The sequence below is a fragment of the Scophthalmus maximus genome, chromosome 18 (assembly GCF_022379125.1).
Source record: "Scophthalmus maximus strain ysfricsl-2021 chromosome 18, ASM2237912v1, whole genome shotgun sequence".
Classification (NCBI taxonomy): domain Eukaryota; kingdom Metazoa; phylum Chordata; class Actinopteri; order Pleuronectiformes; family Scophthalmidae; genus Scophthalmus; species Scophthalmus maximus.
In genome coordinates this window covers 14,551,838-14,579,590 of record NC_061532.1, presented here as the reverse complement: position 1 = coordinate 14,579,590, position 27,753 = coordinate 14,551,838, and the positions used below count along the sequence as shown (strand labels likewise).

The following is a 27,753-nucleotide window of genomic DNA, read 5'->3' as shown; positions in this document are numbered from 1 at the left end:
AGATTTGTTGCAACAGATGTAATTTGATTTATACAATATGCATTTTTTTCGTTTTAATTACAAAGCAGTTTTATCATGGTTTACAGAAACATGACATTAAAACTAGCTGTGGAAAATTGGCTGAAAATAACAAGAAATGTAATATTCCAGTCAATGCTCAAAGGAAAAAACTATTGTTTTAAATCATATTTTATTATTGTCGGAAAAAAACAAAACATACTTTGCATGTATAGCCACACCAACCAAAGTCCCTCAATTGGTTATTTAGAAATGCTGGACAACATTAACAAGCATATTGCAGTTAATAAGAATGTTCCAGTAGAAAAAAGAAAAGAAAATGGGGTATAACTGACATTGTAAAGTAAAACATACAAACGGAAATAATGATTATGTAACATTACACCTTCAGAGGACTAAAACATAAACATGATAAACACTGCATAAAGACCTCAGTTGGCTGAATAAAGTGTGTTATTTAGGTTGGGAGAAAATACCCCCCCTATAAGTGCATGAGGTGCAAACTCTGGCCATCAGTTAGTCAGGTGAACTGCTATTCGGAATCATCCACAACAGAGTAATAATTCAAATATCTTAGAATAATAATAGAATAATGAATTCATTTGGGCATATAATTTCCATGACAAAACATAAAGTAATAACATAAAAAAAGTAGAATAGTGCACTGATTTCCAGTGTCCTAAAGCATATACAACAGTCTCCTAAGGTGCAGCAGTGATAAGATATGACCTATGCACAACGTGAGCTCACATTCTAAGTTACAGATCGGAATATAGTTGTGCTATATGAAAACAAATGGCAAGCAACAAGAAACACAAGTAACAAGAAGAAAAAACTATGAATAAAAATTCGTAGTAAGTTGTACAAAACACAGAAAGGTCGGAGAAGGAGCAGCAGGGGATGGGATTTATTCTGAAGGAAAGAACCTAAAGCTGATGAGAAAATTTGGCTTTAACCTGGACTTATTAAGTTACAGACACACAGGAGAAGACACTGGGATACATTTTTTTGAAAACTTTCACTGAAAAAATAGGCTTTTCCCTCAATAACACCTGCAAGTGAAGTGTCCAAATATATACATATTTTGAAGTGAGTATCATGCTTACTGCCTAACATTCCTTTTGGAAGTCCTTTTGAAAAAAGTTGATTTTGGGTTACTCAATAAAATATTTCTTAGTGGGACATTATATACAGTTAAGACGCCACCCGATCCTTCTTTAAAACATGTCTCACAGTGCATTTTGTCCCATTCCATATTAGAACGTTGAATTTTGTCTTATGAACATAGACAGAACTGAGTTCAATATCACGTTTTTTTCTTGAGATCAGAATTCAGAGGTGCAGAGAGAACTGCACGTCTTTCAAACAGAACTGCAACAGAGTTTGCGAAACCAATTAAACTTAAACTTAAACAGCCATCAGCATTGTTTCTCAGGAACAATGTTAGACCTATAATGGTTTGTGTTTCGCTAATGGAAGTTAAATACATGGCTGGAGTCTGGAAACTGCAGCGCCGGGCTCTCCAGTGCCAGGAAGAAGCAAACATCAAGAGTACTGCACGTCTTTAGGACTGGACTTGTGTGCCCTGATGCCCACAGCTAATCTGGTACCACAGTACGAGGGCCCTTCCTCTCCACATGGTAGACAAGTGGGACTTGACCTTAAAGCATGAACACCTCGTGTTTTAGATGGAGCTTCTGCGTTTATTGAGTCTTCTGTAGGTATTGATGCTGTGCAGACCAGTGGAAACCGAGCTGATGCCCGAGTGAGGCTGCATGCTGCACACACAGCCATTAGAGTGGAGGGGGTTGGAAAAAGCCTCTCCCTGCTCCATGTAGGTGTCCGAGGTGGAGAGGTCACGTGAGATGATCATGGGAATAGAGTATTGCAGTTTTTCCCTACTCTTGTACCAAAGGCAGGAGCACATGGACTGGAAGTGGAGCACCTCGGCGTAAACGTTGCGTAGACCTCGTCCCCCGCTGCCTCCCACTGCGCTTCCTCCACCACATCCGGACGGTGTGGAGGAGGTCGAGGCCGGATCCACGGAGCAGTGGATGTGTCCGCCTGCCTGACCGTTGTGAGCCAGGAGAGCCCTCTGCTCCGCGTCCCTCTTCTCGTCCTCGGCGTTCATCGTCATGAAGCGCAGCACTGCTAAGTTGAGGAAGGCGCCGATCACAGCCAGACCAGTCAGGATGTAGATGAAGCTGAAGGCCACATACTCTGGCTTGGTCTGCAAAGCATGCTCGTTCTGCAGCGCCACATAGTCCCCGAAGCCAATGGTGGTGAGCGTGATGAAGCAGTAGTAGTAGGCATGAAAGAAGCTCCATCCCTCAAAGTGGGAGAAGGCCAGTGCCCCTACGCACAATGTGCTCATGCAGGATATGAAACCGATTGTCACCATGTTGACCATGGAGACCTCAGTATGCCTCATGCCAAGGCACTTCTTCAGGCGGTGGAGCAGGTACCTGACAAAGGTGTTGATCCGCTCACCCACGCTCTGAAACATGACCAAGGTGAGAGGGATGCCCAGGAGGGCGTAGAGCATACAGAACACCTTGCCTCCGTCCGTGCTGGGGGCTGCATGGCCATATCCTGGGGGAAGGAAGGAGAAAGGAGCGGGTTTACTGGGGCAGAACTAATTAAATCTACAGTGCAGAGGACAGCGGTCTGGGAGGAGGAGGCTGCAGGCTGGGAAGATTGTCAAACCTGGAGCGGACAGATACACATGATTTGTATTCTTTGAGCAGCACTTCTGATGAATTCAAAGACTCTTCATTTCACGGCGGCAGAATGCAATTGGAAATGAGAATGCACAGCAGTGTGGCAGGCGTGGCGAAGTACTGATGTCGTGTATGGGAGAGAGACTTTGAATAATTCATTGACGATTTGTCTCTGTGCAGTGGCTTCGGCTAATGAGTACATTTGCAACTAATTAGTCCTCTACATTTTTTCCAGATCACATAAACCGGACACCGCAGGGTGTCCTGCAGTCCTTTGAATCTTCAGATTATAAGACCCTTACAACATAGTCGCTCAAGTCGGCGGGGCAGTTTGTGTGTGTTCCACTGAGTCATGGAAAGAGTCCCAAAAAAAACAATATAGAAAAAGAGTAAAATATTTTGAACAATACGAACTAGACGATTGAGCAACTTCGTGGTAAAGAGCATGTGGTGTCAAAGTTCGGCGGTGGAACTTTCCTTAGCAACCTGAACAGAATACGTCATAAACAACTGGACATATTGTCAATGACATGTGCATTCACTGAAGTGGCCAGTTGGATAACTCCAGCAAGTGCTAAACACCAGCCAATTTCAGATATGGCATGACTCGCGTAGTAATTCTGTATGCACTCACAGTAGAGAGCTCATGAATTTCAGGCTGGATTTGATCTTCCTTCCGGTGCATTTTAGGTTAAGCGTCACCGTTTTGTCTCATAACGTCCCCCTCTCGCTCCCATTGTCGCACGGGATACGAGGCCCTCGCATGCAACATCATTACAGCCTGAAATGAATTCCCCACAAGTGGACCTGTTGCACACAGGAGCTGAGAGACGATGTCCCCGATCACAAAGGGATAAGCAAATGGAAAAAGGTTGAACAATAGTTAGAATGTAATTACTCGAGGGGTTGATTTAATTCTATGGGGTCTGGTTTTATTGTCACACTGATCCGTGCGGTGGAGCCATCTGTCTGTCTGGTGCCAAATCTGTTTAAAGCCTTCCCAGTTGTGCTGCCAATATGAGAGTCATTACTATCCGTTTGTGGACAGAATAAATTACCTGTTCACCATGCAAACAAAGACATTTTGCTTTTTTGGTAGCCTTGTTGCTTCATCCCCAAACAGAATGCTGTCCCATATTCTAAGGAAACTAATGAGATATGATTAATGAGTTCTCTTTTGTGGTTAGAGGTTGATTTATTACATAGCGTCCACTTTCACAGAGAGATTCATTCTCCCCACTGAGAAATGGTATCAAGTGCTTCTCAACTTTTTCTGTCTTATGTACAGTAGCCCGCGCAGCTCCGACAGATGGAATTAAGCTTCCCAGTCATGTTCCTAAAAAGTTAACTTGAATGAATTATGAGCTGCGTTATATTACCACATATGTTAAATGCAAAAGATTATCTTATGAATCTGAACTCTCTGTTTGAGCAAATTTGTGTATATTCCATTATAGCCTGGTCTGCTTAACCTGGGCATTTCAACTGGTAATCTAATACTCTAAACTGGTATAGCTAAAAGAGTTCTCTTTAAGCTATTTTAGCTTTTTATCCATCAAGTCATCGTTAATTCACCTGTTTATTCATTATTCTAATATTCTAAATGTCTATAATCTAAATTAAACAATTTTTACGTAACTTTTTCTGCTGATTATCTAATACTTATGTTTCACAATTTATCAGCTACTTCTGTCCATTTATTTTACTTTTAGTATTTTAGTATTACCTATCATTTATCATTAACTGTTGTGAATGTTTACTACTCTTAGCTTCCTATTTCATCAATTATCCATTATGCAACCAAACAATTTTTTACTATATATCCATTGCCTTTGGCAACTTCAACTGTTTTTCCATCGCCTACTTGTTGTTAACTGATTATTATTGAGTTGAGGCAATCTATTTTAAACATTTATCATAAGCTAACTCTCAACCCTGTACTTTTGGCTAGCTAAAAATCACAAATGGTTGTGCAAAATTAGCACAATTACATTTATGCAATTCATAGCTAAGCTTTATTCCAACAGCATATCCACTACTACTTCCTATTTTATCCATATTTTATCCCTTCGATTCGACATAAGCTAACTGTTTCAACTTGTTTTTATTAGCTAGTCACGTTGCTGTTGACCTTAATCATGACTGACTACCACCTTGCCTTTTCTCCCGTGGATTCTGGCTATCAACGGACTGGTCGGTCTCTTCCGCCACATTTCGGCATGGGTCCGTGAATAACAATGTGTTCTATTCAGCCAATGTGAACATAATTGAAATCATAGCTTTCTCAGGAAAATGACTGTACATGCACTTGAGAAGGTACAATTTATTCTGGTTCACTGCCACTTTCTAAATCATTCATTACATTCCCCTCGAGCGCTGCTTCAGAAAATATCCAAAATTTAAATTGCATTTGCTTCAAGTAATTGCTTTTGACTATACTCCTGGTGAAATCCCAAGGCTTTTGTGATACGAAAACAAATGATCAGCATCTCGTGTTGTTCTTTGTCATTTGCCTCTCAAAACACTCAGTCTCAAAGAAATTTCAGGATGATCCAGGAATCACCCGAGTGTTCCCACCCTTAGCACGGCTACACCTTTAAGTGGAAAAAAAAGGTAACTGCACCTATTAACTATTCGTCGTGGAGTGACTGGGACAGCGTGTTCAGGTGAGCACGGAGGCCGAGGCGGACGCCTGTCAGGAGCTGTCAGCAGCAGGCAGCGGCTTGTCGAGACGTGGGGACGAGCGGAGTGACAGCGGCGCTCGTCAACAGCAGACACAGTGGCTGGGGGCGACAAGGCCGGCCGTCCTGCCGCCGCGTGACATCATCCCCGCCCTCTCCCCCTGCAAACCTCTCGCTCAACTCAACAATGACAGAGTTTTCATGAGACAGCACGTCTCCACGGCCTGCCCCGCGCGGCACGCAGGGGAGAGCCACCAGGGCCACTTGCTCTGTTTACATGAATTACCGTCATTGCCACTGGCAGAGGAAAAGTGCAGCCTGAAAGGTGAGACAAAAACAAACCCTGAACCGCATAAAGGTTTGATCGACATCCGAAGAACCCCAGACGCTCGTGTGAGCGGTCTGAGGCTGAAAGCCTTAATATTAAACACATTCGGTCTCAAAATAGTGATGCGATTATGTGTGGCTCCAACTATTTGCACGTATTCCACGGGTAGACGAGGGAAAAACAGAGAGGAGCCATCTGGAAAATGACTCTCTATCATGTTTTTCCTTTTCCAAGCAAACGGTAATTCCTCTCAAATTAGTGCAGATCGTCAATTTGTGTACGGATGGTTGCAGCGTACAAAAGCAGTATCAAAGACTCTGCCGCAGACCCGGACTGATTGTCTCATGACCTAATTTCTGTAATTATCATGTAAGAGAAAATATGAAAATTGCACAACACTGAAAGGCGACAAGAGCCTTGAAAAGACTAACAAGCAGGGGAGGCGTATGAACGTCAGCTCGACACAGGTGCACCGCACTCGACACTCTCCTTCCCTCCTCACCGCTGCCTCTCATTACCGAATCATAATTCACAGCCAATCGTTTCAGCTGATGCCTCCAGCAACAGGCTGGTCCTAATTTACATGCTTCAAAACAAATCATTTCACAGAGAGAGCAAACGAATATTCCCCCGCGATATCTCTCCCGTTCCTAAACGCTGCCCAAGATTACTTTTTCATTCGAAGATTTGATTTCAGCTCTTCAGTCTTGGCCTGTAACACATTTCTTGCCCTCTAATTCATTTCGCAATTTTTTTAATCCTCCCATATTCATTTTAGCAGATGGGCACGCTCACAGCCTTACTCGGTGCTGCGCCGTAATACCCCTCACTCAGATTCTCTAAATGAAATGTCTGACATGTACTGAAACCCCGCTCCTCCGTGGCAATGCAAATCAAATCATTGACGCCCGCTGCCATTTCACCTTGTGGTCCTGATTGCTAGTTTGTCTGCAAAGATGGCAGCTCAGTGAATACAGCTCCTTTCCCTGTGGTGTCTAAAACACCGACATCAACCACTGCATCTAAATTCTTCATTAGCCTGATTAATTGGGGAGGGGGCGGGGGGGGGGGGGGGGGGGGGGCAGGCTTTGAAATACATCAAAGAATGGCATAATGTGGCTATTAGGGCTGCAGTCCTCCGTCACTCAATTAAATTTTCATTGATTACCGGGCACAATTTGTTCTCGTCGAACACATCAGGACGACAACCTCTTCATCAAGCACATCACCTCACCCTAATGGGGAAGGATTCTCAGTGAGGTGGTGCATTTACCGGCGGCCAATTTAACAGGAATGTTTTTGTGACTCGAGGGACCACAAAAAAGGGAAAACGCGCCGTCACAGATGAAATGAAATACAATAAAGTGATGGGCACTCAAGTGGAACTGGATCATGTTGTGAAACGTGGCATGTCAAATACACATCATACGTTGAACGAGATGCAGAGTCTCCACAGAGTCTCGGGAGAGGACACTTGAGGACCCGCAGTCACAGAAACGCTGGTGGCAGCGATGCTCTGTCTGGGGCTCAGCGGTGACTGATGATGTCCAAGGACATCTCTCCTCCTGGAGAACAGCCAGTGCCACGCTGAATAATGCACTCGTGGGAGTGCGTGGTGCAGGATTTCACTCAAGACTAAGAGCCAAAGGTGAAAACAGTAGACTACTGGATTCTGTTGATTATACTCTCAGGAGTGATTTTAGTGCCATGCATGAAGGAGACATGGTTTAGGTTTTTTTAAGGGCTTCTAAGTGTTATGGCAGCAAAACAAACATTTTATTGTATGTCAGACTTTTCGAGTCCTCTTGTGTAAAATTTTCTTTTGTTCTTGTGCTTTTATTCCATTAAAAACTGTTCCTGACCACCTTAACCCTATTCAAACCCTAAAAAACGGAATTTGGAATTTCAATAGATTCTAAATCCCAAGTGTCAAAATTGTGCTCGCTAGATAAACTCGCCCTCAACTCGTTCACACAAATTTACAATATATGTCGGGAGAAGGTGATAGTGTGGATACAAACACAGTTAGATCCTTCAGACGATAAGAAATCCATTCATTAGACACTAGAATTAACAAAAACAACTCAATCAAAAAGGACAGAATAAAAAAGTTAGTCAAACCTTTGACAAACTAAACGTCGTGTGTCATGTGATACTTCCTGTGTTTGGATACATTTACCACAATCTAGCAAATAACAAATCAGATAAAATTGTTTCCTGCGCTTTTGGTTGTCACAAATGTGATCAATTTAATTCTTTCATCTGGATCATGGCAGTTATATACTGTGACGAGGTTAAAGAGAGTTGAGTGTGGATAAAAAAAACTAAAAGCATGAAAGTAAGGGGTTAAAAAAGTAGGATTTTAAAAAAGGGAGTTGGGGGGAGGGGGGGGGGGGGGGGGCATCATCCACATCCCCAGAGTGATGTGTGACTGATGTTAAATAGATTTTTAAAAAAGCAATATAGAATAAACACTGGAGGGGGTTATGACAGATTAGTCTTCAGAGAGAGACTGACATTTCAATGTAAAAGGAATGCACATCATGTTATTAGCAAAAACCCTTTTTTTGAATTAAAAAACAGAAACTTTTGAAAGTCCTCACATCAGCAGATGTAACTGTATCTGAAGCGGAGCAACTGGAGCAATAATTTACAGCTCCCCCGAGAGGATGTGACTGTAGTGGTCAGTAAACAAATTCCTTTCGCAAAGCCACAGCACAGTGTGCTGCGGAGGTGTTGCGCACAATCACAACATTCGGCCGTATATGGCTCGTCCAGCTCCCCGGCGCGCAGGTGGCCCGAGCGGCCATGCCTGCGAGACGTCACTCATATCTGCGCTTACGCCATCCCCAGAAGACTGCGCAGATTGGAGAATGTTCTGTACAAATGTGCAAATAAACACTGACCATGTCATCCGTTTGGCACAGAGTGTCTCTGAGCGGCAGCCCACTCATGCTTCCCAGCACGCCTGCGCCACAGCTCGCTTTCATCTCCAGCTGCGTCTGGCCAGAGATGCCTTTACACAACTGTAAATCTCGTCCACTTGTAAGCAGCGAGCATTTCCACATGATGACACCCAAAGATGTTGGAGTCAAGGGCTGATAGCGATTCTGGATTTCCCACGACTTATGTCCTACCTCTATCTGAAACGGGAACCCGCAGACCCCGATCCATTCTCAATCACAGACACCTCAAACTCCAGACGACCCCACGACTGTTTATTCAGGACTCAAACACAGCTCTGGCTCTCCCACCTCCCTCCATTGCTCCGTCCGGCTTTTGACCCGCAAGGCCTCGCTGACAGATGCTTTGTAATGTCCCTGTAATGAGCCCCGAAAAGCAAAGACTTCTGGGGGAATACTTTATATTGGGAAAAAGAATATCAATATTAAGAGTCAATGAGTGCAACCCTGTAGCGGAGCTGCTTCTTTTAGTTTCAATGAGTTAGAGTTCATTGAGTTTTCAATGAGTTATGGATTGGGGAGAAAGGCCTCTCTGCTGTTTTAATGACTTGAGCGCAGTATTAATCAGTGAGACAGTAGTGAACCAGAGGTACACAGTGAGGAGCAAGATATGGAATGTGTAAATGCCATCGATTAATCAAGGTCCTTCAACATAAATCCATGAAATGACATCTTCACGCTTTAGTTGAGCGGGGAGGTGGTTCAGTTAGAAAAATATTGTTGCCATTCGTAAAAGAAACCAGTGTTCGGTATAGCTCACTTTCATCAGTGTGTGAACGTGTGTGTGAATGGATGAAAGATCCTTCCACCATATACCAAATTAGTATGTTTAAATTTGACTGGTAGCTAAATGATGCTGGATATCACTAATTGTGACACTACTTGTATTGGGCTTTCAGCTTAGATCGTTTTTTGACGGATGCACTTTATTATATTCATTACTTATATTCACGGCAGGTATGTCAGCGTCTACATTACACTGTCGGCAGACGGTAAAATAGGGGAAAAATAATCGGTCTAATCAAACTTTCATTATATGCAGTGACAGTGAAAAGGGAGCATGTCCGGCCGGCACAAGAGAGAGCGAGCAAGTGCGGGACACTGGCCGCATTCATCACAGGCAATCTCGTGTAATGCTAGAGGAGACAGCACATTGGCAAAGCGTCTGTCTGGGTTCACTTTAACTTGGTTACCCCCTGTGCGGGCTCCAAATCGGGCCTGGGAGCATGCACTCTCATCCGAGGCACAGCTGAGGCCCCAAAACACTGAAGCATCACAAGCCCACAGACCAAAGCGACAAGGGGTTGGATCAGAGAGCTGTGACTTGGCCGCCGCGTGCCCCACATGTACCTGTCTCGTAATACAACCCTGTCACCGACACGCGTTACACTCACAACATTCACACCTACTACACACCTGCTGATGAAAGAGCAACAATCTGTGCCTGTGTGTGTCCGACCATCCGAGGCCAATGTTTGGCTTTCACTGTGAAAAAACAAAATCCCTATCAGGGTCTATTTCCAAACGTACTCCTTAGGTTCCTTTTTAGGGGATATGAGAGGGAACCTTGGCAGGCCGCAGTTTTCCATGAGGTCAGTCAGCGAGGCATTCCATGTGGTGTGTGAGATCTCTGGGAGGGTTACCTAATTAAATAAATCACGTGATTTATGCACCTGATACACAGTTGATATGGATTTGTTTTAGGACTCACAACACAGCTGGAACCTGGGCACAAGGGGGGTTCACATACACAGTTGCTGCACACAGAAGGGGAGCAGAGGTAGGCGGAGGAGAAGAGGACGCAAGATTACATATTAAGGGGAGTAAAGCAAGATAAGGTTAAGAACTAAAACTGAAGGAAAATCACTCACTCTCTTCCTGCACTGTACTAAATTCAAATATGAAAACAGGCCAATTTATAAAAGTGAAAAAGGCGTGAGACTTTTAAAGCTTTAAAGCTTAATTTAGATGGTAGGAAGTCTTTAATTTGTAGTCATTGCTTATGTAGGAACTCCGACTTGGGATTTCTTTCCAGGCTTTTAAGAGGTCAACTCAAATAACAGATGTATCTGTTTCAAGTGCTCCATTTGGGTTATCTGCTTTTGAAGTGTGCCTGTCTTGGCATGGACCACAGCAAGAGTGCAGAGAAAGAGAGAACCTGTTGTGTAATATAATATAATATAATAATATGTTGTGATATTTTGTGTTGGGGATAGATGTAACCATATACCATCTTATCAATGCCAAGGATGATGACACATTGAGTCAAAACCATAGACCGTAAACTATGGACTATTAAGATGGACGACATCTAGGTGAAGCCAAATCATCTGGATCGCCCCCTGGTGGCTGGCTACAGTATAGGTCATAAACCCCGCCTCCTCCATGTTAGCAGATGGACCGACCTAAAAAGTCAAAGTAAATACATTTTACCCAAAGATTGGTTCTATCATCTTAGGTAGTTTTTAATCACGCTGGTGTATATTTGAGTGTTAATATTTCTGCTAAGTTTGGTTTAAATTAGGTATCTGATGAAATAAAAACAGACCTCAGTACCGTGGCTCCACACTACAATAACTGCTGGCTCCAAATGTCATCAAAAATGCAAGATGTCCATCCCCTTATCTGAGATATTGCGCTTCATTTTTGTAGAATGGTTAGAAGTGGAAATGCATTGTCCATCTTTATATACAGTCAAAAGTTTTAAAAAAAACAACAGAAACACAAAGTTGATAGTTAGCTAAAAGAATGGAAACTGTTCCAATAGCTATTTAAAGATTATGTATACAAATAGAACTAATGGAAATGTAAAATGTGGCTAGAATTATTGGATAAATGATTAGTCAGTTAAAAGTATTTGAAAACTAGTTTTCGCGTTGAATTTTCAACGTGCCGGAAACCGGAAAAGGAATTAGGGGGAATTATACGCTGGGGCCTTAAACAACCAAGGTAGCAATTAAAAGAGCTAAAAGTATGTCTAGATAATGGACAGGTGAAATGGTTTGCCAACATTGATAGATGAACTGTTGCTATTGTAGATGAATAATTTAACATAGCTAAAGGTCAAAAGTAGCAAATAGCTAAACATTTTAGAATAGCTAAAAGTGTAATAAAAAAAGTGTTGAAAAGGAAAACTTAGTCCGATGGATAAATGGTTGAAACGTCCGGGTTCGAAGCGGTGGTCCGAATGCAAACTTGACCAACTCATTTTGTAACAATATCCACTTTGATTAATATATTTGATAGTTTTGAATAAACCGTTTTAAAAAAAGAATGAATTAGGAACACGATGAGTCCCCCTGACAACGCTGTCAGACCAAAAAAGTGTCAGGAAGCACTAGCCTCGACTTTGGTGAACATAATTAGACACAGATGTCACCGCCGATGACGGTGGTGAGGATGACGAGGGCCATTTTCTGTGGAATATATTAAGAGCAGAGACACACTTACGCGGCCGAGGAACTGGGCCAAGTCTGGATCAGTGGGTGATTGCTGAAATTCACACACTATTAACGGCCTTTGATGCATTCTCGCTCCAAACGGCGTTTTTTGGGGGGGGTTTTGTCGCACGTGACGGCGAAGAGGCAGCTGGTACTGCACAACAATACAACATGTTGTGCTTGTTAAACCTGATACACCGGATGGGGGTCTCTCTCTGGTCCAGCATATGGGAAATTGCATGTAAATATAGTCCAGATCCGCATCGTTAAAAAACAAAACATATGTGACAAGCCTGCTATAATTTGACATGGTTATTTCACGCCCGCCTTGTGATTTCTGGTAATTTGGACTGCAGCAGGGTAATGTTTTATTCAGTCGAATGCTCTTTCAAAAATAGCTTGTCTTGCTATCTCGCTCCTCTGACTATCTCTCTTCCCTCACTCACATTTTGTTGCTTTTCTTTTTTGCCAGTTCGCACTCGCTCTTCCCTCCTCTCTCAGTGTTGCTCTGTGCCCCTCAGCATCTAATTCAAAGGGATGTATTGCAGCCCTGTGCAGCACCGTCACCTGCCTCTGTCACCTGATTCCACAGATATATTCGTACATGTCCTGGCCACTGTTCAGCTCATTCAGCCGCGCTCGGGGAGCAGATGCTCTCCTAAACTGGACGCTCTGCTGAAGGGGAGGCCACTGTGGTCAGGCACATGCACGCATAGAGGAGAGACAACGTGGAAAAAAATAATAAGAAACCCACAGGATTTAATGAGGAAACACACAGATGTACAATGATAAACATTCATGCCTGGTTGCACAAAGAATTTTATTTTTAAAAAATGCAACCACAAATTACACCCTGTGTCTGTTGTATAATATAAAAAAGTGTTATGTGTTGGTGATTTTTATTTGATCTATCATTTGTTGTGGTTACAATCAAAGAAATCAGGGAGTGTGATCGACAACAAATGACTCTAGATTCTTAACTTTTTCTACCACAACCAATTTCAGACTCAAGTATTCTGGACCGAACGACGTCCACATTCACTCATTCTTCTGTCGGAGGGAGCAACTGCCAACAGTGATTTTATTCAAACATCTTTGCCGTCCACTGTCAGCGTGAATGTGTTCAGTTCACAGTGATGACAGCGCAACACCAAGAAACAGCCACGAGATTCATCTACAGCAGCTTCAACAAAGTCAGCATGTGTCTGTCTACCTGTTTGATGCGTTTTAAATTTGTTTATCTGAGCGGAAAGGAAGAAATTAAAATATCACCAAAATGTTTTCATGCTGAGATGAGGAGGGAAAAGTTGACAACATGCAAACGAACCAGACTTTGCAAGTTCATCGCAGAGCATCGTACAGAGACTGTAATTTTCCTCCCCGTTTATGCCCAAAACAAAAACAAAGACTGTTTTTCCTCGATGCATTTTCCACATTATTTCTGTTTGTTTGAGGTATGTCGGGGGCTGCTTTAATCCTGCCACCTTGTTATACCCTCTTCTCCTGCAATGGTTCAAGCGCTCCCTGCTCGATTATCAACACCCCCGACTGTCGATGGCACGATGGATGGAAACTTCTTGGGCGGGTGAGGAGTTTATGGGAAGAACAATGACCTTCAAATCACTGGATCAGCTCAAACAATTTCATGCTTTGTTTGAACTCCAGAGCTAAACAAAATCGAGTCAAGCGGAGTCAAATATTCTCACGTAATTTTACGTAAAATTGCACAGACGCGGGCCAACGTCTAACCCAATGAGACGGTCAAAACAGGCCCATATGAGGAGATGTGTGACTGCCTCGCAACATACAGAACACACATGGGCATGCTCATACTCCCACACAGACAAAGAGTGTGCGTGTGTGTGTGTGTGTGTGTGTGTGTGTGTGTGTGTGTGTGTGTGGTCCTCTGACAATGGCTCTCTACTCGAGACACGAGTGCCCATCAACGTCCCGGCTGAGTTGCCAGACTGGGGCATGTTACCGCCGTGAAAAAACTATCATGTGTCATGTTATTTGATGCATGAGACTAATACTAGTACCTGACTTAATGACCAGAGGCAATTAAATCAAGTAATGGATCTTATTTAGGTGTTACATGAACCCCCTAGCCACGCTGCCTGGCCATTTGGCTAGCCGAAAAGCGATTTGGCTTAATGATGTTTTGAGCCTTGACCCGCATTCACGCTAGATGGCTGCATTTAAATGACAAAAGACCAAAAGGTCTCAAATAGCAACGGATAATCTTTTCAAATTGAACATATTTAGCGCATTTTCTTTGCTGCATTTCTTTAAAGTTGTATGAACTCTTCACGTGTAACAACAATTCACTGTCAGTTGGGATGACCTTGAAAGCTGCGGCGGCTGCTGCTTCGCCGTTGTGACAGTGCCAAGTGTGGACACACTCCTAATCCAATCACACACGGCGCTGTAACTTTGTCCAAACTACGACTGAATGAGCACCCAGTTCTACCCGTGTGTCAGGTCTCCTCGTCACCTTGGTGAGGTAACCACTGCCTCGGGCTGCCCATATGGCGGCAGCAGACAGACTGGGAACGGAGCATCGGCTCCACCTCCGCTCGGTCTGCAGGTTCACCTTACCAAACCTGTGTCGCACAGTAGCTGCACATCCATCCGTAGCGTTTGTTTTAACCTACTTGGAAAAGTGGGATGGATTGTGGTTTATTGCATCGGCACTATCGTGGTTTTGATATATTTTACTTTGCATTCATTTATCAAGCTGTTGGGTCATTTTGTACAAATCTGGTACGAATCTGGTATGTACAGTGGTGTCAAGTGTATAATTCAATTTTTTTTGAGTGTATTGAAACTCTTCTTTAGGCAACGTAAATCCAACCCTGTGTTAGATTCCACATGAATTAGCAATGATTCATTTTCTCTCCCTCGCCACGTTTCCTGTCTGTATCTGTACACGTCTATGAAGCAAAACCTCGCACTGAATCTTACGTGTTATTGTTGTAAAGGCTGATGCCGAGCACAGTAACCAAGGACCATAAATGTCACAGGCCATGATTCGTTTTATGTTGTAATGATAGCTAGTAGGTTTACTGGCAGGCTAGTGTAAATGTCTTTTTGGTGACGTCTTATTGTTCCAGCACCAAAGAAGGAGTTCGAGAAGCGTTCTGCGTTGTATTTGGATGATAAAAGTGGGAGGCACTGCCTCATTAGTGTACGATCACTCAGAGGCTTTACGGTATCAATTTTATGTGACCAAAATTGGACAGAGTAAAAACATATCCTGTAACCTCACAACAGTTTTTCACAGCAAGAAGCCCTGTCATCACCTTGTATCCATAAAACCATCTGCGATTTACAAGGAAGGCAGAGTGAACCAAAGTTGGGCACAGATTATTCAAATTCATTATACCCAAGACGACGATGGGAATGACAACCATCCTTTTATGCAATGTTTGTGTCCACTCCCGGTCACCGCACGAGAACACTGACATCTGCAAAACCCCAGTTTTCATTCAACAACAGCAACAATATGATCGAACCTTTTTATAGAAAAGTGACAGAAGTGGTTCTCTAAATGAGGTGATGGACCCATTTGGCGATCCGATAACCATTTCCGTTGCAGCCCACTGGGCCCCGATTCGTTTGAATTTGAATATCCAGTGGGCCTGCCAAGTGCCGATGGTTTCGGCAAAAAAAAAACTTATACTGCAACATAATGCGATGACAACAACCAACCAATTAAGCACATGAGCACACATACGTATGGATTTTCTTTGCGAGACGAATGTTGTATTGATTGCAATTCATGATCCGATCTGCAGGTTCCTGCAGCAACACAACGGCAACAACGCGGGACATTCTTAACGTGGCACTGCGTGATGGAGGTTTACCCTAAAGCCTGAGGATCCCAGGCGCCTGACGTGGACCTACGTTATGGGGATTCTGCGCTGGTTGTGTCTGAAAACTCTTCTCGATTGTGGTACGTGTATATATATATATATATATATATATATATATATATCTAAAAAGCAAGAAACAACCATCTTCCAGTGTCATTTTGATGCCGTCGACCAAGCTGGATTGCTCTAGAGGCTTCTTTGACATATCAGATTGCTTCTTTGTACCCATTCGTGTCAACACCCTGGACCTGTTTTCCACCATCACACATCAGCATGTAAATCGCGAGCAGACACATCGTCTCTGACAGCAGTGATGTTGGGATTACTCCAGAGAAAATAGGTTAGCAGCCTGTTGTTTTAGCCCAAGGTTGTCACAAGGCCCTTTTATTTTTTTGGTACGGATATTAAATGTGTACTCAAAAGCTTGCGTTCAGATCGCAGCCCTCGGGCGTAAACACAACTCACCTATCACTGTTATTGTTATTATCATTACGCCCCAGTGTGTGACAGTCCACTTCATCCAGGTTGGCTTGTTGAGAGATTAAGCAGATGCTGGAAACAAATTGGAAAACAAATTCCCCTGGGAGACGGTGCATAAGCCAGGCGAGCTACAGTCTCTTGGCGCGCTGTCGGACCGAATCATTCCAGCGCTCGGAGCCAGTTGGAGTAGCGTTGAGCTAATACAACACCCCAGTAACCAAAGCATTCAGACACCAGCCCGCTCACTGGACTGGGGGGAAGGTTGGAGCCGTCAAAGAGCCAATGAGTTGTGAGAAAATCACTTCAGGTTGTTATGATAAGGACGGCAATGAAAGCGCTTCTTTTCTTTTTTTCTGTCTCTCTGTGAACCGCAAACGTACAGTAATGGCTCCTCACCTCTCACCTCGGTGTTTAGACGCTCACCACACTGCTGAGGGAGCCTACAATGCTTGATGTGTAAAGATTTGCTTTTGTGACACGTACGTACACCGAGGCAGAAGAAGCGAAAGGGCTGCCGGCGCTCCACCATCTTCTCTGGGCACTGGGGAGACGGCTCGATGCTTTGGGCACATAATCAACACTCAGCTGGTCGGTACAACACCCCCTCCCGTCTGACAGGAGAGTGTGTGTGTGTGTGTGTGTGTGTGTGTGTGTGTGTGTGTGGGTGTGCGTGCGCGTGCGCGTGCGTGCGAGCTGCGTTTCATGACATTGTGTGTTCCTCGGGGAGGATTTCTCTGGCATGGCCATGTGACTGTGTGTTTCGGCTTTTTATAGCAACAGAGGGCTAGTTGACATTTTTTGGTTTTGGGGGCCCTGGAATGCACCCTGCATTGAGCCTCGACTGGGAAATTAATATTCTGTTTTGAGATTTGGAGAAAGACTTGTAGTGTATAATACTATACTATAGTTTAGGATGAATCTATTTTGGGTGACACTTTTTTCCCCCCATGCATCAGTATGAAAGTCAGTCAATACACTTTTACTGACTTTGGTGCACGCGGCCGTTTGTGCGCTGTCGACTACATACATGAATAAGGCGTCCCGCTGCAGCGGTTCTGCGCCGCTCTAATGTTTATCCAAAAGGGGTAAAGAGAGTTCAAACTGCTGAACATACAAGGACACACAGATGCACACACACACACACACACACCGCACACATACTAGCGCACACGTAATGAGCTTCCTCGTGCAGATTTTCCTCTCGGCGTTCAGGCATTTGTCCAAGAAATAAAACGCAGACAATTTGCAGCTCCGCCTGGGCTATAATGTTGTGTCGCATCAGGGAGGGAAATGACTTGATGCTTTTGTGTTTCAGCATTGATTTGCAAAACATAAGTCCTTTCGGGTAATTTGCATGACATTGCTCGTAAAGATTTTCGAGATTAATGATCCCGTATTGTACGAAACCGCAACAGACAACAGCTGCATTATAATTTTTTGAGTGACTAAATCTCTGAGTGGACATATTGCTGAAGGGCACAAGTGTGGGTTTCACCTATTGGTATATTTTGTTCCAGATTTGAATGACACAAAGTGGATGAATGAACCTGCCATAAAAGTAGACCTTTTTTGTATATGCAAATGTGCAATGGACGATGATCGAAGTTTGTCAAAGGAGACATATTATGCTTTATCAGTTCTTCCCTTTACTCCAAGGTAAGATTAGATACAGTGAGATAATCCTATATTCGGCCCACAGTGGGGACATGTGGGTGTTACAGCAATGAAGTGGATAGCAGAATGTAAAAAAGCAAATAGTGCGTTATGAAGATCTTTTGAAGGTTTCTTTCTGTGCTCACAAAAGTTATTGCTGGATGCAAATTTGTCTCAGATGTATGGAAAACAAAACCCAGGAACATGCTTCATTTTTCCTCGCAACGACTGATGAAAGAATGAAATGAGAGATTGGTCATGAGGTACAGGAGCTGGAGGATCAGACGCTTGCCCAGATGTTACATCATCACTCCGTTTTTTTAATTATGTTTTTTATTACAACCTGCTCAAAAACAATTTCATCCAGCGTAATCCAATAAAAATGAGCCCAACTGAACAAAGAAAAACTGCCCAATCTGGCAACACTTTTTAACACCTTTATGAAAGTTTTCAATACATCCTGAACTTTCCCCGCAAAGCTGCACTCGGCATAATCCACTGCAAAAACCAAAGAGGCGCGATTGCCACAACCTTTTTTTTTTACCAGCATTGTTCCAGGAATCCCATCGACCGACTGTCTGCACCCTGAATACATTTCAGATACCTTTCCTTTTCAGGTCACAAGAGCAGAGAAACACACTGACGGAGCCTTATTTAAGAGACAGCCTCATCTGTATTCTCTTCAACACACTTTACATATTTCATTTTCCTTTGCGTCTCAGTCGCTCGGTGCTAATGATCTCAGTTACCGATCAAGGGTTAGACGTCATGATGAAAGTTCGAAATGAATATAAATCAGAGGTCTGGTAATATTCTATACTTAAATTATTATCAACAAATCCCAGGAAAACACCAAAACCAACAGTTAATGTGTGTGACTAACATATTCATCAGTGCTGAGCTCTGCTGTTTTCCAAAAGCCATTGAAACACATCATTACTCGAGATGACATGTTCCTTTATTATGATGAACACGAGCGCTGAAGTGTATTTTAAATGAATCCCACACTCACCGTCTTGTTGCCATGAATACCGAACGTGTACAAATCAGCCGCGGAAAAGTGTGGTCCCAAACAAATGCATTATTTTCTACAGTTTGATGTTTCAAATTACAGTGCACAGCTGTTTTAGTATATGACAGGGACCTTTTTTTAATGTAACTCTACTGGATATTGTAATTTAAGATTTACATCATCGGTAGGAAAACAGGGTGGAGAAGCCTTGGTCCTCACATAGAATTTGTTGAGTGTAAGAAAGATGAAGAATAATGCTACACTTATCTTTTAACAGTGACAGTAACTGCGGCAGTATACTGCAATTCCTTTAGACATTCACGGCGGCGGTGGTGTTGTAACACATATTTACTGTCCGGAACGCTGGGACACATCTCAGTTAATCTCAAATTTCCACTGGAAGGATTATGATTATTAATCGAGCGGCTGTATCCAGCCCTCACTAAAAGCTCTGGGTTGTACAAGAGGCACATAATTCAATATAGAAGCAGGACATGGGATTATAGGAATTTTTCCATTCAGCGGGGAACAAAAAAAAAAAAAAAAATGGAGAACAGATTTCTCACTTCCGATCAAATAAACCTCACGGGAGCTCGTTTGCCACGGGAGCGCCCGACACGTGATCCGTCGCGTAGTGTCGCCGCCTATATTTACACCCTGAAACGGAATCGGTAGGAAACTTGGAGTGACAGGATTCAGATCTCACTACTGTGTACTATTTTATTTGGTTAAACTCCAGCACGCCCCCGCCGGATTAAGAAGTCTAACAAATACAAAGTCATGTTTTGTTTAGTGAGTCAGGCAGGCACTCAACTTTCCATCGAGTCAGCGGAGCATAAAGCAGACGTACGCAGAGGTAAACATTCGCTGGTCATGTGAACGGAGCGGGAGCAGCAATGAGAGTCGCCCCTATCAACTCTCTCACACGTTCTGCCTTCAGATCCAGAGCAGCAACCAGCTCTGTCTGCCAGTAACGGCCCAGTAGAACGTCTCTCCCACGAGAAGACTGTGTTTGCGCAATCTAGGCTGAACTGCACGCGTTATTGTACATTAATGTGCTTTCAAACGAAGCGCCTAAATGTTGAGTGTTGGAAACGAGGTGCAAAATCTGGTTACCTTGTACGAAATGGAAAACGTTGTTTCGCTTTGTGCCTCATTATATATCCGAAGGCGTCGGTGCATTCAGCTTTCCCTCGGTGGTTCTGTAATATTTACTCGATTTAAATACAGTAACCATGATTACAAAACAAAGAACCTATTGAGATTCACTTTGGCGGAGCGCAGCTGCTCATCGGGGTCCTCTTAGTGAACTTTCAGGAAACGAACCCACCGAGCTTCCTTCATTCGAGCGGAGGAGCCCAGTCTCGCAGAGAATTTCCTTTATAATTATGTGAAAACATGCGACAGCAGATAAGAGCTTCTCCTCCCATTGTGTCCATTTGTACGTCGTTAAGTCAACTTCGTGTCCGGAGGACCTAGCAAGAGCTGACTTAACAAGTTGCGTCTCAAGTGCACGTAACATAAAATGCAGGGAATTTTTCCGTCATAGAAACAACTTCAGCATCAACATATTTTTTTTTTTTGGCATGCCTAAAAGCTTTTGGTCCAACTAAAAGCTTAATACAGGTGTTAATGTAGAAAACGACCCCCAGTCTTTTGCGATTCGACACAGTTTGTAAGATGAATCCATACCTGATGAGAGGACAGGCACCGAAATTGATCTTTGTGCCAGTAAGAGGTCACCTGGTAACCCTTCAGCGGGTATAGCAGAATAAACACTGCGGACTTAGAGCTGCCTATGATTTGAAAATTTGGAATCTCCTTGCAACCCTATGAACATCGGGCAGGATAAATCAAACACAGAGAGCTCGGCCGTCCTTTCAGCATCTTGAATAAGTGCTCAGTGACAGCCCCGTGGCAGGACTGACTCAAAGGCGCCGAGTCCAGTCGTCTTTCTTGATTAACGCTGTTGACGTGAATAAACAGTATTTGTCATACACAGTTTGTCCCCCGGGACATTCAGGACCTCAAACCCGTCGAGAAATACATCTTTCCTTTGTCTGCAAACGAGTCAAGGTCACGGTACATCTCCGTCCGTCTGCGTGGTGAGCGAGTGCGGAGGGCAGTGCCTCACTGCAGAGCCCGACGCCGGGTTACACAAGGTGATTTACTCCGTTTTGGGCCCTTTTATGCAAACACCAGGGAGAGTTAGAGTTACTCTATCCAGCGGGAGCAGCAGCAGCAGCTCCTCTGCAGGGTCGGGATCAGTGCACCCCTCCCAATTCAATTAAACTGTAAACTGAAACATGCTCTTGTTGATTAGAAACCGTGCACTGTCGACTGATTCCTTGTACACAGGCTGCGCGTCACATTTCTTCATCTTTTTTTTTATGCAACAGCAACAACAAAAAAAATCAAGCCACAGAACTTCAAATGACCGGAAAAGCAAATAAATAGAGATACCGCCGTGCTTTTTAATGGGCTTATTTTTGATGAAAGGGAAAATATTTTTCACATATGATAGGATAGGACCACAACTGGTGCCAGCCTTTGCCCCCCCCCCCCACACACACACGTCAGTGAGCCATGGGGGCCCATGTTGTCATCGCATGTTCACCCTACGTGGACCACTGTTACTGGTGCTAAGCATACACACCATTTAAAGGATGGAGGACGCGTCTCCACTTGCTCCAAAAAAAATGAAGCCTAAATACCTCAGACACGGGTGCAGCAGCCATCTTGCGCTTTTGACGTCATTCACAGCCGCTGTCTGAGCAGTATCGATCGTGGTGTGGAACCGCTAACAAACTAATTTAAAACCAAAATGACAGGAAGAAATTTACAAAATGACAGAAACCGTCCCGTCTACTGAGGTGGAGGAGACGGGGGGGGGGGGGGGGGGGGGGGGGTAACGACCTATACCGCAGCCAGCCACCAGGGGGCAATCTAGACGATTTGGCTTGACTTTGGGGGAGCTGCTGTGATAAAATGACTTCATTTGACTATTTACTATTCCTTCCTTTGTCAGTCAGCAAGGACTCCAAACCAGAAAGCACTTTCACCGTACAAACATCCCCATCCACTTCATATGTTGTAAATACATCACAGCCTGTGGCCTTTCCCTCGCGAAACACATTCCTATTTCAGTCGTGCATTTCTCGGCGTTGTCAATTATTTTTCATTGATTTATTGCCGGCCCTCCTCCGGGAAGTGACACGTCTGCCTCGGTCTGGCGATGATGATGATGATGATGATGATGACGACAGGTGCCCGCGTGAAACAGCCCATGAGAGTTATGTTCTTTGTGCACTCAACCACTTACCGCACTAACCTCCTAAGCCGACTGAATAATAATGATGATACTAATGTAAGTAATTACCATTAATAATTCAGGACGTGCCCTCTAATTGCGCAACAGCTGTAAATGGATTTCGCGGCTTGTGCCGAATCAAAGTCGACGAAAAATACAAAAATGATCGGATCATTTATTCATCGTCCGGCCACATATAGAGACATCGGGGCCACCGACCCGGAGAGGATTTACTGAGCATGCCTGCTCGTCTTCAGCGACAGCCTGCTTCGCTAATGTGCTTCCACACTTGGTAGCTGCCCAGTGCATCAACAACTAATGTACTGGTGGTGACAGAGCAACTCAACCCGGCCTGGAAGGGCTTCAGCTCCCCGATCCAAGCCACTTTTACTGTGATGGAGGAGTTCTGCTAAAGCATCCAGCAGACTCCCCTCACCGCTCCACAGTCTCTAACTCTCACTGGATGCTATCTTTCGGGGTGATAGTGACTCATCCGGATGCATTTGTATTCATTTCTTCTCTCTACCCAAAGTTGCACATTCACAGACTACAGACGACGAACCCCTCTGTCCAAAAACACTGAGCTCACGTCTGCTGCTGCTGCTGCGGCGTCTCAACCGGCACGAGGCAGCCGGCCAAATGATCTCCGAACAATAACTATTTAACAAGAGGTGATTCACAATAGTTAAAAAAATCCAAGCAAAGCATGTGATTTTGAAGGAATGTTTTGTCTAACCACAACCATATGGTGACCTTTATGAGTCCTACTCAAAATGGAAGTTTTGTTTATGAGTCTAAGAGGAAGGTTAATGACTTGGACATTAGATATCTCTGCAAGATTCATTTGCTTAAAAGGTCGGTTCACCCAGATAAGAAACAAGACATATTTCTCTTTCCTCTGCTCTCATTCTTCCTCTGTAGCCCAATACATTTGGGCATTTTCTGTTGGTCACGGAGCTAAAAAAAAAAACAGGAAAAAAACCAGAAACAGGTGTGTCTTGAATATGAATGATCCCCATGACGAGCCGAGTGCTTTTTCAGTAGGAAGCAGTTCCAATAAAAACTCGACGGTGAGGGTCTGTGGATTATCAAGACACGTCGCTGTTGAATTTGAAGTTTGTCGGCGCAGCGCTTTCGGCACCCATAAAGAAATCCACTCGTTTTCAAAGTGTTGGAGAAAGACAGGTATTTCAACACTCGGATAAATCAAACCAAACTATTGGCTTGTTAAACTTTAAAAGCCTGACTCTAATTACACTCCTACATCCATGGTATCGTGAGTGAAAAAAAAAGACTGGGTGAGCTGGTCCTTCAATTTAGCTTGTGCGATCATGCTGTTGTGTCATACGGCACGTTACACAAAGATTACTGTACTATTTGTCAGCATGCGTTAAAAAAACCCAACACAAGCCGTCGACAACACGGCTGCTGCGCATGTGCTAGGATCGCAGGTCTGTGCCGGTTATCAGACATCATCAAGTTCCGGATGAACTTGAACTGCAAAGCGTGGACAGTGAGTGCCTGCTGTGGTCACAAGCGCTGAACGTGGTCGGATGTTCACCCCAGGAAGTGGGTGAGGGCAGAAGCGGGGGGGGGGGTCCCACCCACCAGGAGAGATCCCGGAGCCCAAGACCTTTCGTCGCACGACCATGAGGAGGATCTCCCCCAGTATCTCGCCATCTTGAGAGCGAGGCCTCGCTCAAAGCTCTTGTTTTTTCCCCCCTCCTCCCCTTGTGGTGTTTGTCACATCGCTTCAATCTCTCCCCAAGCAGTTGGTGGGTAAGTGGACACCCGGCCCCCGCCCCCCCCTCCCTTTCCTGTGGAAAGTGATGACTGATGACTGATTACGGATTGCGGCATCTCCTCCCTTCTTCACTTATGTTAAATTATTAGTAGAGCCTGCCAGGGCCAGATCTTGTCCTGTGATCGCTTCCTCCCCACTGACAGTTGGGACCGTTTAAAATTTAAAAAAAAGCAAAATTAAGTTTATATATATTCACTGCTTTCCAGGATACTATTTGTTTTTCATGGAGCCCACCAGCCCATGTGTACTCGTGTTACAAACTCCGAGAGGAAAACTGTTTTCACGTCAACGCGGAAAAACTCTGGTCCTTGGCGGGTGTCCCGTGTTGGATCTGAATGTCCCGAGGCCTCATTTTCTAAAATGAATTTAATTATAATTGCGAAGATTGTGACAGGAAATAAGAGGCTAATGGCTATTTTTATGCATCGGTTGGTGACACAAAAAGTTTTATATAAAAAAAGTCAATCACAGCTTAAGTGTGGCTTCATGAAATAACCTAATAAATTTGATATCCCCCCCCCCCCCCCCTTCCATTGTTGTGGCTCAATGCATGTGGACGATACTGTAAGTCACGGCAACGTGATATCGAGTGCACAGTACAGTATCTACAGAGTTAATGTCGTGTGCCAGGAGGCCAATGGAACAGCGAGGCTCTGGTGTTGTCATTAATACTTAATGGCAGGCTGGAACGCCAATCACTGTGTTCGCCGCAGCCTCTGGGCTCACAATTACAGAATGCGGTTACAGACACCCCGGGGTTGGGTTAGTGTGCAATTAGTCGCCTGCATCTGATAGGGTTTCAGAGTCACAGGTCACGAGTGACAACGGGCCCGGTCACTAAATACACGGAGGGAGGCTCGGATAGGAGATGGTGATGAAGGCTGCTTCCGAATGGATGAAGAGATGTAAAAACAAAGACCATGTGGCGTCCGTATGAGGAATTGACACAATCTCCCAGTTACTAATTAAAGAAAGTCGATTAAAACGCACAATTCCTCCATGAAATACTCATTCTCGGTTTCACCACCAGCTTTACTTGATGCGGTTGGCTAATAAAGTGGGCAAACTTAGCCGAGATGCCGCGAGACTCATCGTGACGTGGCCAGGACGAAAAGGAAAGGCCCACAGACCTCAATAAGACAAAGGGTAAGCGGTGCATCTTCTCTTTTAAAGTGTCAGTCTTGAACTTGAGCTCTGCAGTCACTAGCAGTGTTATGCAAAGAGCGCAGTGAAGCCGATTCGCTCAAACCGAACGGGCGGATTTCGAAGGGTTGTGTAATCAAACGAGCGGGGAGCTAGGGGCCATGTGGTGTTTTTTGCGGGGGGGGGGGCCTTATTGAAGCAAGACTAATGAACAAGGGCACAAGAGAAGAGGCAAATGGCTGTCTCATAACTCCACTTTCCCGGAGCATCGTCACCAGCGGCAACCTTGAGTTATGAGCACGCAGGAAATTCGTATCCTTGGAGAGACGCCTGTCCTTCGCTTGGCTGCTTTAAAGAAAATTTGACTTTGTGGCAACCCTGTGAATGAAACGCCCCCAGTACGGAAGGGCTTTGTTTATTGGATAATTCCCCTTAGTGCTGTTTGTAGTCAAAAATAACAATGCGTTGTATTAATGGGCGTCTTTCAAAGCACCAAAGGACACGTCGCATGCAAGACACAAAAAACCACAAGCAAGGCATCAACATAAATTGTTGATTTATGTGTCCATATCTTCATAAACGTCCACTCTCTGCTCCGACTGTAAACACATGCATCGACCTGCCGCGGACACCTCCAGCTGCCATGTAAAAACAAAAGTCATAGTCCTCTGGTGCCTGCATTTTCAATATCGCGCTTGTGTAAGAGCAGATTATTTGTATTGACAATTTAAATGCAAACAACAACAACAACCTGTTTTGTATCATAATAACGAGAAGACAGAGCTGCATGCAGCAGGCAAGTTGAGGAAAGTGTTCGAAAGAGGAGTTCAGTGGGTTTCTAAATAGATCTGAGCTCTTCCTCCACAACTGCACATCCCGGGGACTGACGGTTCACCTGCATAACCTGCTGCGACGTCTGCCTCCATCTGTTCTATCGCTGCAGTCCTCACCATGCTCCTACAGCATGGGCAAAAGTTGCGAGGCATCTCTCCGGTGATGTCCTCTACCATTCATTTCATAGATGTTCACCGTACAACATCACATCAACTTTGTGCTGTTGCAAGAACAAAGTTCTCTCTCTCTCTCTCTCTCTCACCTATGGTCGTGATCACAGTGATGGCGAAGTAAAAGGAGCCGGCGAACTTCCACTGCACGCCGGCTTTGTGCGGCTTGAGCTGCAGCACCACCCTCTCCAGCTCGTCGAAGTCGCCCGCGGACAGGTTGAAGGTCCGGAGCAGCTCCGCCTTGCGCAGGCCCAGCTCCCGCCACTGGCTCGTCTCCTTCTGGGACTCGAGCGCGTCGAAGATCGCGGCGCCCACGATCAGGTAGGTGAAGGTGCAGACGATGAGCGCGAGCGTCCGCACGTTCTGCCTCTTCATGGCGGCGCGTCAGTCGCGGCGCGTCGCGGCGCGGCGCAGCGCGGCGCAGCGCGCGCGTCAGGCGCACGGGCGGAGTGCGGGCGCGGGTCTGGAGGACGGGGAGCTCGGCTGGCTCATGGCTGTGCTGCTCTGGCGGAGCAGAGGAGCCTCTCTGATGACTTTATGAGCGGGGGAGCTGTTCATTCAGCACCACCCCTCCCACCTTCACCCCCCCTCCCCTCCCCTCCCTCCCAACAGGAATCCTCCCCCTCCATCCATCCATCCATCCATCTCCGTCTTTTTCTGAAAGGTTTTATTCTGCAGAGGAGCAGGGTTTTTTTTTCTGTTTGTCACAGTTAGAATACAGTGGGATAGAATAGAAAGCCTCTTATTGCCGTTGCACATGTAAAACTGTACAACGAAATGTTTGAAACTTTTCCCACTGGTGCATTTGCATAGCAAACATACGTCATGTGTTGAAAAGTGTCGAAGTGGTTCACACCTTTTAGTGAAAGTCAAGCCGAAAGCCATGCATGCAAAACTAACAATAACGGAAGAATAACAATTTATGAAATATCATCTCATGTCATCATGACAAAATTACTTATCAATTGAATTGTATAGTCTGTATTGTATACTGTAAACTTTATACATATACTGTATGGGGCATATATTTTATATGGGGTATAAAATATATATATATATATTTTTTTACATCTGTACATTTGGAACACCAACTGTATGTTTGAATAAACAACAGTTATTATAATACTCTGATACTCTACCCTCAGTTTCATGACTTGAGAATCTCAAATAAAGCTTCCCACAGGAAACTGTTTTGATAATCAACTAGTCATTTAAGTAATTTTTATGCCAAATATTTTCCTGTTCAATTTTCCGTGTAACGATTTGCTCCTTGTCTCCATTTTACATACTCACACTCACAAACTCACATTGAGTTTAGGACT

At 44.4% G+C, this 27,753-nt stretch overlaps 1 protein-coding gene across 1 annotated transcript; it reads right to left on the bottom strand.

The window, feature by feature from the left end:
• Positions 1–171: 171 nt before the first annotated feature.
• Positions 172–26,944, bottom strand: kcnk3a (potassium channel, subfamily K, member 3a). The gene is made up of 2 exons (XM_035618351.2): positions 26,524–26,944; positions 172–2,610 (listed from the first exon to the last, which is right to left on the bottom strand). Exons 1-2 carry the CDS (start codon positions 26,804–26,806, stop codon positions 1,703–1,705), a joined length of 1,191 nt encoding a protein of 396 aa, XP_035474244.1. The 5' UTR covers positions 26,807–26,944; the 3' UTR covers positions 172–1,702.
• Positions 26,945–27,753: the final 809 nt, after the last annotated feature.

What these genes read in the sequence shown, in the direction of transcription:
- kcnk3a (XM_035618351.2), bottom strand. Translation starts at nt 26,806, where the DNA reads ATGAAGAGGCAGAACGTGCGGACGCTCGCGCTCATCGTCTGCACCTTC. An exon ending in CACTGTGATCACGACCATAG is followed by an intron (nt 2,611 to 26,523) that starts GTGAGAGAGAGA and finishes TCCTTCCCCCAG; the next exon opens with GATATGGCCATGCAGCCCCC.